The following is a 12,324-nucleotide window of genomic DNA, read 5'->3' as shown; positions in this document are numbered from 1 at the left end:
TTTGCAAATCAATTGGCGGCTGCTAGGTTTGCAATTTTTAATTTGTTCTGAACTTAATCTTCGTCGTACAAATTCCACCTGGGAACTACATTCGGTTTCAATTTGACCTCTAAATTACTAAATCTGTCTCTACTCACCGGTTGGACTATAAATTCAGCATCTAGCTCAGCAGTAGCGCAGAGAGAGCCAGCGGGGTAAAAAGAGACGAATATAATAGTTGAGAATTTAGCGCGATGCGTAAACTAATTCGGAACAGCCAGTGAGATGGTGGTTAGACGGAACTGCAGGAGCAAAACTCCCACGCCAGTGACCGAAACCAGCAAAACACAATTTTTACCCGAACGAAAAGCCTCCTGCTTCCTTACGATACAAAAGCGAGAGGAGCAGAACCCCCACCCCCACCACCCACTAGCTCCTGTCCTCTTCCCAAATAATTTCCCCAAATTACTTGATGGTCAGCGTCGGCCTTGTGATGTTTGCTGGGATCATGTCGGGCCTCACTCTCGGCCTCATGTCCCTTAGCCTCGTCGACCTCGAGGTCCTCATCAAGGCCGGCCAGCCCAAAGACCGTCTCAATGCCGGTGATTCTCCTTAAATTTTGCGTGTCTTGATTGTCTCTGCTCTCTCTCTCTTTTTATTTTTATTTTTATTTTTTTTTATTTTTTTATCATTTTACCTTCTGTTCTTGCTCAGCTAAGATCCTGCCTGTGGTTAAGAATCAGCACCTGCTGCTCTGCACTCTGCTAATTGGGAATTCTCTCGCCATGGAGGTTTCCTTTTTCCTTTTTCTTTTTATTTCCCCCCCTCTCTCCCTACAGTTAATTGGGATTTTTCTTGGGTCTGATTGAACTGTGGCCTGCAGGCGTTGCCGATATTCCTTGATGCGTTGGTTCCGGCTTGGGGGGCTGTGCTGATATCAGTGACCCTAATCCTTACGTTTGGCGAGGTAAACGAACCTTGATTCGTCTGTTTATTCGTTTTGAATTTGGAATTTGATTGTTGACGGCTCGTGGAGGGTTTTGAGGTTTTGTTGTTATTTAGATTATTCCGCAAGCTGTCTGTTCGCGGTATGGATTGAGTGTGGGAGCCAAAATGGCTGGGATTGTGCGTGTGCTTTTGTTGGTGTTTTTCCCAATTGCTTATCCCATCAGCAAGGTGAGTACCTAGCTTATTTATTTATTTATTTCTAATTTTTCTCTACAACCGTGGGTATATTTTCATTCTTTGTGGAGAAGTTTGAGAATTTAATTGGTAATTGAACGTTATTCCGTTAAATCCCCTTGATCTCCATCTGTGTGAATCATAAATGTTTGGGGGTTTGATTTTTGTTGGTAGTTTTCTTCAAACTATGCTGCAAAATAGCAGAAAGCTCCGTGCTTAGAAATGTTAAACATAGCTGATGTCATTAGCTCATACAATCTCCCTGCAAATACCATGAGTTGTTCTATGCTGCTGTGTTGGATTGACCGCGTCGCGGTAAGTATATGCTTGTGAAAGGAGAACCGTGATGAAATTGAGGAATTTATATTGAGAATAGAAGTATTGGATCAGAACGTTTCCTGTGATTAGTTCGAAGTTTTTTGTCTGTTTATAGAAAGATAAAGGTGACAGAATAAATTCATGAAAAAAGTGAAGCTGTGTCTTTTACATATGAGGCGGTTAGCTCTTCCCTAGGTTGCATGTACATGATTCATGCAATTGATAGGTATCAGCGTATAGTATACTGGTACCTGTTAGCCATATTAAAAATGATATCCTCATCGCATATCACCTCATGAAAAACTTAGTTTATCTACTATTCCCCCCCCCATATATTGTTGTTATATGTGAAAAATTTGAAGAAATGTTGTTTGGGAATGAATGAGAGAAAATCATGGGAATGAATAAGAGAATCAATTAGATTAATTAAAAAGTTGCAAGTAATTGCTGTTGTTTGCGTAATTCTCATAAATCAGAAGTACCTCTTGCATGTAGAAAATCAGAATGTAACTATTTTGGAATAACTCACAAGATAATCAATTTGATGTATGGAAGGGTTATGATTCTATGAATAATAACTATGATTTGACTATTTGGGTACCCTTGAAGGAATCACAATATATACAGTTAAAATCACATGTAACAGAACATGCGTATCATTTTACACGGTCTGATGGACGTCTGATGGACAGATGTCCTTCTACTACGCGAGAACAAAAAATATACAGTTTTTGTGAGAAATAGAAAAAAAAAATATGCAGTGGAAAACTACCACTCATACTAGTAATAAGCGTAATATAAATACTAAAATTAGTCATCATAAACATAAGAAGGACCTGTTGCATTGAATCACAGTTGTGTTGAGAAACATATAAAAGAATATCCGGATTCCAGAAAATCCAAGGAGACATGAAGCGAACAATCTAGATGGATGTTTCTATGTAGTATTTATATACATTATGCAAATTCATAGGCATTGATTAATTAAAAAAATGGATACGATGCAAAAATCTACACCACTATCATATTTTTGAGAACAGAGACAACACAATGCAGGTATCCATGGAAATTAATATAGTCACAAGTTTGAAAAGTTTAATATCACAACTGTTGTTTGTTATGGAAAAGAGGTCGCATGAGGATGAGGTGTCACGAATATTTACGCTCCATGAGATGCAATAAAATATAATATTGAAGGTACCATTAACTAGCGTTAAAAGACATAATAAATTTGGGCCCCATTAACTAATTTCAAGGTCTTATCCCTGCATTAGCTTCTAGTGTGTTGCCTTCAATTGTCGTCTGGTGGCAACTCGTGACTCAAGCATGCATATATATTATTATATTATTATATTATTAGTGTAAGTTACCTATTGCATAACTGGATCCTATTGGGATTCTCTCTTGGATTTGGATTAATATTTAGTCTGAATACAAAGGTGGAAAATTTTAAAAGGGAAAGCATATATGAATATTCCACAGAAAAATCTTTATCATACTCATAAAGTTCAAATCCAAATCAAGTAATTTTTTTTAAATGTAAACCTTTGATCTGCCATTTTTATAAATAATTGCAAGACATGATGAATTCAAGATTTCGATCTTATGTTCGGAAGACTAAAACCAACGTGACTGAAATGGGCTCTGTGCTCTCTATGTTTCTAAGTAGTTACATAATTTAGCTGTCATTTTTTTCTTATGCCATCTGTTGACTGCAGCAACATTTATTTTTTCTGCTGAAATTATCCCCCCAAAAAAACTTTGGAACACTTCTAATGAATGAAGTCGGGTTTAGTCTGTCATCTGACAGATCTTGTTTGAATATTACAACACCTGTTTGTCTTCTTTACTAGTGCAGCATATTCCAGGGGCTACTACTTGCAAAACTAATCTGACATGTATCACCAGGGATTGGACTGGTCTTTTTTTTTCCTGTATAAGACTGTATTCTCCCTATCGTTTCTGTTCATTTGCCTTTTTGTTTTATTTTTTCTTTTTTTTTTGAAAGTGATTAAATTTTGGTATTGTGCAGCTATTGGACTGGCTGTTGGGAAAGGGACACTTTGCCCTAATGCGAAGGGCTGAGTTAAAGACGCTAGTGGATATGCATGGAAACGAGGTTGCTAATATGAACGCTTATCAATTCATATTTTAGGAAACCTACATGTATTATGCTGACCACATTAGCTCAATATGCCGAATGGTGATTGCATAATGACCTATTCTGGTTGTCGTTAATCTGTTCTAAACAAATTTAAAATCTAATGTCTAATTGCATAATGACCTATTCTGGTTCTTGTTAATCTGTTCTAAACAAATTGAAAATCTAATGTCTAAGAAGGAACCTTCACATCAACTGATTTAGGAAGCATATGACATCATTAGAGCCCCAATCTGCATAAATATGAGGTGCAATTTACTATAGATATCTGTGCACCCAAAGGGTGATCCTTGGTCCGTCCATAAGGTGTATTTGTTCTAACCAGGATATCAGTGCGCAAGTTGTGGAAGAAGCATCTGGGTCCTCCTCTTTCTGTTATCTTTTTTGCCCGAATGTTGCTATTTGTCCTATTGAAGAGTGATTAGCTAGTATAAAAGCGACAAAGATATGATAAATGTTAGATTACAATAAGTCACAACTCTCAAAATATTAATAGACTATGGTGATTCGGATGGCCAATTTGTTTTTTTTTAATACAGAAGAGAGGATCCAAATCAGTGGTGAAATTAAGGTTACTTTCTACGCTCAATTGGCTACCGCGAAATTCGTAGAAGCACATTATTGCCGAGATCATAGAAAGATCAATCCATACTATTGCGGGATCAACTTGTTCAAATGGCAAATAAGCATTTGGAGATAAGAACAAGAGGCATCTTAATCGTTCCTTCTTCTGTTCTTTCCTTTAGGATATAGTAGTGGAGTGGGGCGGTTGGAGGAATTGCTGGGACGGTCAAGACTGCACAACTCACCTTCTCAGATTTTGTAATGTTGTGAGCCTCATAGATTGGACTACATATCTTTGTTTTTTGAGCGTGAAAAATTCCCAGTAGACAAGTGACAGATAATATTATTTATTGTATGAGATAAAATAGGTTGCTCTAGTTGAGGATAGGGTGAGGGAGAATCAGTTGTGATGATTTAGACAAGTGCAATGGAGACTGTCAATTCAGGAGCTCATATGACTATAGTTTAACCTAAGAAAACCTTGATGTAAGGAGCATAAATATTGATAGCATAGTTCATTTCACAGAGGGAGGGCCTTAAACGTAACGAAAGAGAAATTTGTGAGCTGATCCAGAAAGATTGGTATAAAATCCTTTCTACTGTTCGTGTCATTGGTGTGGGGCCTTTAAAATATGTCTTCAACATTCCATTCATTTCCAGAAATATATGACAATTAAAAAGGATAATTTTCATGTTTTATTGTGGGACAAGAAATATACCAAGTCTTATAATTGACCCTTTTTATGTCTGGATGTAACCATCATGCCATCTATACTTTAAATGCTCAGGCTACTACACTTTCTGTACTTTTAGTTCATTTAGAGTTTTAATGTTATAATCACTTTTTGTTTTTTATCGTAGCATAGCTTTTGTCACTCATCAAGAAAATGAGCTGAAATGCGACAATGCCCCCCTCCCCCCCCCCCCCCCCCCACCCCCTCCCCCCCCCCCCCCCCACCACCACCCATCACCAAAAAAAAAAAACCCCTCCAAAACAGATTACCACCCTAAAACAAGTAAATATAGGTACAACTTCACGGCAATAACAGCCACCACAACCACCCTCCTCAAATACCAAAATTCCCCTGATATAGCAAAGTGTTCAGATGATAGGGATCGATAATGAAAACAACTACTTCAGGGAAACATAATTTCCACATCTTATTCTACTTTTAGGTTTAAAAATATTTCTGGTAAGTTTCTGTAGTGTTGACTTGAATTACAGACCATGGTGATGTGTAGCTCTGTCGTTAAACTAGTTGGTTTTCTTGGAATGATGAGTCGGGTTTGATTAAAAATTAGTATATATATCATTCGTTGATTCATAACATGAATTGGGGGTTTTCTAAAGGCTTGAAAAGTCTGTTATGTAGAATAATTACTTGAAGCTTCGTTGAAACATAACTTGAATCCAAACTTTTGAAATTCTAACGATTTTATGCATTTTTATTATTTTTCCTGTAATATTCCAGATTAATGTAAGTTTATGTATCTCAACAGATGTAAGCTTAAGCAATCTTAGTTCTTCTACTTCTCTGACTTTTTGCAAGACAGGTGTATCAGATTGAATGCATATCTGCAAATTATGCTTGATATTTTATTTAAAACTACATATTTATCCTAACTCTTACGCGCTCAAATTGATTTTAGGCAGGGAAGGGTGGGGAGCTAACTCATGATGAGACCACAATTATTGCTGGAGCCCTGGAATTGACCCAAAAGACTGCTAAAGATGCTATGACGACAATCTCCGAAACTTTTTCCCTTGATATAAACTCTAAGCTTGACATGTATGTGATTTGATCATCATACTAATGGTTTCTATCTTCCTTTTCACTGTACTTTTTTCACTGCACTAACTTTTCTTTCTTACTAGGCACACTATGGGTCTAATAATGAGTAAAGGGCATAGTCGTGTTCCTATATATTCCGGAACTCCAGATAATATTATTGGCCTTATTTTGGTGAGCTTTAAACTACCTATAAGTTTGTATACATTAGATGTAATGGGCATTCATCTAATATCATTGGATGTACTATTTTGTTAAATATCTGTCTTGTATGTCCCAAACAAAGATAATTGCAGAATATTGAGAAATCTCATGCATATGGGGATAACTGCTCTTTGGGCCCTAGCAGAATAATTAGCTTGGTCTTTTTACATATAAAATATTCATTTTTAATGCTAAATGAAGGAATGGAGAATGTATATAGCTGTTTGTTTCACTCTCTAGAAACTCTTTCCATTTTCTTGCGCGGTCTACCTTACTGCTGCTGCTGCTACCATTTTTCATCAGAGGCTAGCTGCTACCATGGTTCATCACAGACTTATAGAGTTAGGTTTATTTATACTTCATCATTCATAATTAGTTGTCAACACGGACTACCTTCTTCAAGCACTGTTATGATGACTGCTGTGTGTATGGCGAGTTTAATTCCTTTCTGTAATCAGTAAGAAAATTACAGGTATTTTAGGAAGTGATTGGTGCATTGCATTCCATAATGCTGTTTTTGGTTCAAGTGCCGTCACCTTATTTGGAGCAGTGCTTTTACACCAATAAGGTTCCTTGATACACATTTATTTCCTTTGTAAATTTGGCTAAAGCTTAGCTTGGTTTAACTCACTGATGCCTTTTGTTATGTGTATGCGCTTGCTCCACCCACATTTTTCTTTGTTTCCTTTATATAACATCATTATAAATCCTTTGTTTTCTTCCCTTTCATTGAACAAACTATTTCTTCTTGACCTTCTATGGCTAGAAATCTTTATTAGGAGTTAGAAAGTATTCTTCCGCTATTGGTAAATTAAGAATTATGGGAAAGATGACAAAACTTCAATGAGAAAGATTCAATAGAAGCAGATGCAAGATGATTTCAAGCTATACATTTAAATGATCAAGATTCCTCTGTGTGCGTGCGCGCATATCTTTTTTCACTTTTTTTTAGGCAAATCATATTTCCTGTGATTGATAATGTAATTCTGTCTTCCTTCCAGGTTAAGAATTTGATTACTTGCCGCCATGAAGACGAGGTTCCCATTAGGAATGTTACTATAAGAAAAATTCCTAGGTATGCGTTTGTCCTAAATACAGATCAGAAGTTTTTTTTTACTTATTCAAGGATAGCTTGTGGTAAGGATTGGAGCATTACTATACAGTCATTAGGATAAATTATACACTAACTCCTATTTTCCATCAAATATTTTCCATCCTTAAGTATTCAAATTGTTTTTATGTTTGCACATGTAATTAAGTTCTCAAGTTGGTAGGCAATACTCAATTTAATATTTGAGCTATGCCTTGTGTATTATTTAATATTTATGATATGTAGTTATCACATCTCCATTTGAAACACATTTCTAGAAAGATCTCGTTGCCTTATCAATAATGGTAATGCTTGGTTTTGATGTTTTTAACAACATAATTGTCATTTCTATGTTTTGGGTCAAACTTCAGTATTTTATTAATGTAAGATTGCAACCGATAACGTCTGATTTATCATTTACCGTTTGTGTAGTCTCCTTGTTAAATGAGTGGATGCATCAGCTGAAAGCACATTTATTGGACAAGTCTGATCTTATCTTGTATAGGGTGATTTTGTTTCTTGCTTTTTGTAACACAGACATCACTACATGGTTCAGGATATGTAGGAATTTTGTCAGCAAAAGCAAATATTATGTGATCCTTCCATGCGCATGCATGTGGGCGGGAGGAAGCATGTGATTTTGCCTTTTCCAAGCTAAGTCATAAAGATAAATCACCTTGCAATTTAATGGATGGTTTCCTAACTGTTGAATCATGTTCCCCTATTTATGAATATGGTATACAGGCATAGCTAGCTCATGTCCTAGGAAAAGATAAAGAAAACTAAATAAAGGTTGTATGAACATTTCACATACATCATCTATCGATGTCTACTTTTCCAATTGACTGGTCTCCTATGTCTTATGCACCACATTTTTGAGTTGGATGTTATTGTAACATTGTGAGTAAATGCTAATACAAATTCATATCCTGACAAATTCAGTTTTATCTTGGGAAACAAAATTTATAGAATCCCATAGCCTTTTTTTTAACTTGAAGCCAATAAAATTTATCATTCTGATTTAAGAAGCTTGGACATGGACACGGCATGACAGGACATACGGTAAGCCATAAAAAGAACATATTAAATTCTAAAATAGTACAAATGTAGTAGGAATTGCATGGAAAGAAGTCTGCACTTGTGCATGTATTAACATGAGACAATCTGACAGTTCACATTTGTCTTTCATCAATTTTCATTCTTCAAAAACCTTCATCAATAGCAATTATGCAACAAGAATTATTGTGTACGAATCATGTGTTCAGGAAAGTTGGGATGGAAGTGTGCATCCTTACATCGATTACAACATGGTGCAGTGCCAGATTTCTTGTCCCATAAATTTCCATTCGTCACACGACCTTTATCAATAGAATCGATACTTGCAAGAGTTTTTATGTCTCTATCATGTCTTCAGTGTGGCGTGATTTGGAGATAAGAGTATCTGTGCTATATGTGTTTCTGTGCATTGCGCAACCTTCATCTGCTAACCCCTGGATTCTGTGTTCAGTTTAATGTTCAGCCATGAGATGCCATCTTTGAACTTAAGTATCAAAGAATAAAGTAAATTCTCTGGAACTAATTATATAATATTAAAAATCACGGTTTATAGCTGTATTTCTTTATGAAAACAATTTCTTTTCCGACCTCCTCTTACATGCCCAGGTAATAATTTGTTCTTTCGACCAGGGTATATGGTGATCTTCCACTTTATGACATACTGAATGAATTTCAGAAAGGTCACAGTCACATGGCTGTGGTTGTGAAGCGCATGAAAGATACTGAGGCAAATATGGAAAAGAGCAAGAAGGATATATCAGAAAATGGAGGCCATCAAAGTAGGAAACATCTTCTAGGTGATGGTATTACTGGTATGATTCATGGTAACCACTTCATTTGTGTAGTTTTTCACTTGAGTTAAACATTTAATATCCGAGACAGTTAGCTCCTTATCCGTATAGAGTCACAAATGCCTAAATAAGTGCAAATTTGAGCTTTACGGGAATTATTCTGCTAAAGTCCAAGATATGGATCTCAATTTGTTTCAGCTGAGCATTTGGATATCATTGTGAATGCATCTGCCATGAAGGGTAATGTTAATGGATCTCGAAGTCCTGTGCTAAGAACCAATTCGGAGAAGCATGGAGATGTTCGATCACAGATGAAGAAGGCAGACCGAGGAAGACATAGTAATATTCTAGATGTTTCGGAAGCTCTTCCTAGCTATTCAATGGATGAGGAAGTTGTAGGGATCATTACAATGGAAGATGTTATGGAGGAATTGCTACAGGTTGTTAATTTTCTGGTGTAAATTACTTTTGATAATAATTCCAGTAATGATAATATTATTATATTATTCATTTAAATTTCATTGGGCTATAGTAGTTTGTTATATTTAATGTTATATTTAATACTATTTGTGCTTTAGAAATTTAAACAACCGTAGGTACATATTTGAAGGAATATTTTGACTTGTTAGTCTTTCATGTGATACATATGCCATTTATTTGTCAAGAACATACACTTGTAAAGCAGATCCTTTGCCAAATAGATATGTCTCAGTAGGATGATCAAGTTTTTCTCCAAGAAATATTTTGGGTGATCAAGAACTATTTGCTTGCCTTAATTTTAGCATTAGATACAGTAATTCTTTGTTTAAATTGCATCTGCAGGAAGAAATACTGGATGAAACCGATGAGTATGTAGACGTTCACAACAAGTGAGTTTCCTTAATTTGAGTTTTGCATTTTCCTGTGGCTCCAACATATCTGATGTAGCTTTTTGATTTTTCTTCTACAGGATTAAAATAAACATGCTACCCTCAAAAAGGTCCTCATCAAGATCTCCAAAAGCTTCACCTCTATCTTATTTTCAGCGTCGAACTCCAATGGCATCTCCACTTTCTCCACATAATTATACTTCTATATTGCATTCACCTGTTTCTTCATTTGCTCAAACTCTTGGTGCATTACCAACCATTTCAAGTATTGGAAACTCAATACCAAGCTTACCATCTGATCAGACACATGCTGGTCAAAGTTCGCCATCTTCACATCAAGTATGTCCACTATTTTTAGCCCTTTCCTATTTACCGTTCTATTTTAGTTTGATGTAGAGTATACTATTTTTTTTATATTTTTAGAATATATTTTTTTCTTCCAATCTGTCCCACTTCCGCCTTTAACATGAGCATACATTCTTTTTAAATTAGTTGAATGATAATGTTAAGAGGCTGGTGCTGCTAATTTTGTGTGTTTCTTAGGTACATATTTTCCATACTTCTCCGTACTTCATTGAGTACTTCATATTTTCATCTTCTCGGAGGCACTGCGAACTTTAGCAAGCTAAACTTTTTATATATTAGCTATTGTTCCTCTTGCTGATTAGTCATGATTTGACTTGATTTATCATATGGTATTTCATTTGACTGATTAAAGAAAAGTGTAGAGAGTTATTTTCATAAACTATTTAATGAGAATATATGACATGAGAACATAGGCTATATTTAAATAAGGCAATGCATGGTAGGAACTATAGTTATTGTTGAGAAATTAAAATTAGTGACATGAAGGATTCTTGCTAAGACGTCATACGTACAACTTAGAGCTAATACTTCCAATCAGTCCACTGGCTCCATCTTCGAATTTGGACAATAACTCGTAGTACATGAAACTGATTGAAACAATGATTTTAATGTAAATAGATGAAATAAAATAGATAAAATATGTATTACATTTTGGCGAAAAATATATGAAGATTTGAACTATATGGTGGTGCAAGAGCATTTTCTTCCCATGCAAATATCCATTCCTAGCAAATTTATTAGTATGCTTGAAGTTTGCCTAAGCCCCAGAACAGTGGTAGCAGTAATGATTTTTTCCCCAAAAAATCATCTGCTCATTCCTCGCCACTAGCAGCGTTGGTTGCTTTTCTAATCTGTCAGACATGTATAAATTAATTCAGTTTTTTTAACATCCTCATCTTTGATTAAAATTTTCACATTTCGGTCTAACTTCAGATTAACTGGTACTATATCATTGTATCTGCTGCCAGCATCCGAAGACATACAATTGCTTACTCTTAAAATGTCTACTTGGCCATCCATTACATTTCAGGTGGATGAGCAATAATAGGAGCCTTTAAACTCGTACTTTGAGGAAGACAGTTGTTTAATTTGAGATTTGTTCTACAGCTGAAACTGGCTTCAACAGATAAAACTAGATATTCAATAATAATTGTCTTCTTAGCAGCAGTTATGCAAATCTTTAAATTACTTTTTCTTTTAACACCAGTCCTAATTTGTTTTGTGATCCCTGCTAAATTGTTTCTATAACAGATTGCCCGAAAGTCTTATGACAGGCTTCATCACAAGAAGGAAGAATGTTGACATCTATAACTCGTCAGAGTCTAGTTATATAAAGTCGTCACACTAATAGTTAAGTAAACTATGAGGTTAACTGTAAGATTATCTGGCTATTGACCAAGGCATCTACTACTCTGTATCGCCATTAAAGGATATAAGTGTGGCTTATTGTTTGATTTTTGCCAATGCATACTCCGACTGGGTTTCTTTACAAGAGGGCATCATACTTGTGTAGGTATTTTATGTAAGAGTTTACATCACGCTGTAGAATGTCCACTTTTGGGATGGCATTTGTACTGAAATAACTACAGCGCGTTTCTATGTAAGAGTTTCTTATCGTGCTGTAAATATGTCCGCATTCCTGGTCTCTGATAGCTCTCAAATATTATTGTTAAGTGTACGATATCGTTTCTCTTTCAAAATTGAATATGTGCAATTGGAACGTTAAAGATTTTCTCCATCTATTTTATCGACTATGGTAATTTTTGACGAAATTTGTTGTGAGCTTTAATTTAAAAAGCTTGTAGTGTTGCATCCTGATCTTCTAGTAGGTATCAATCCTTGGTCATTGACACCTTCAACGGGGTGTCTTGCATCCGTTCCATCTCTTTTACTGACCACGCATGACTAATATTTTCTTTATGCATCTTTGAAAGTATCTCAATTCTCAAGAACC

At 35.6% G+C, this 12,324-nt stretch overlaps 1 protein-coding gene across 1 annotated transcript; it reads left to right on the top strand.

Moving 5' to 3' along the window:
• LOC109837840 (DUF21 domain-containing protein At2g14520-like) lies at window positions 451–11,834 on the top strand. The gene is made up of 13 exons (XM_020406206.1): window positions 451–581; window positions 694–770; window positions 863–946; window positions 1,042–1,155; window positions 3,512–3,598; window positions 5,855–5,994; window positions 6,081–6,168; window positions 7,200–7,273; window positions 8,975–9,156; window positions 9,334–9,575; window positions 9,958–10,004; window positions 10,085–10,343; window positions 11,622–11,834. The coding sequence occupies exons 1-13, from the start codon at window positions 452–454 to the stop codon at window positions 11,670–11,672; spliced, it is 1,575 nt and encodes a 524-aa protein (XP_020261795.1). The 5' UTR covers window position 451; the 3' UTR covers window positions 11,673–11,834.

This window comes from Asparagus officinalis, chromosome 4 (assembly GCF_001876935.1).
Source record: "Asparagus officinalis chromosome 4, Aspof.V1, whole genome shotgun sequence".
NCBI classification, from domain to species: Eukaryota; Viridiplantae; Streptophyta; class Magnoliopsida; order Asparagales; family Asparagaceae; genus Asparagus; species Asparagus officinalis.
This window is presented reverse-complemented; position numbering and strand designations above follow the sequence as displayed.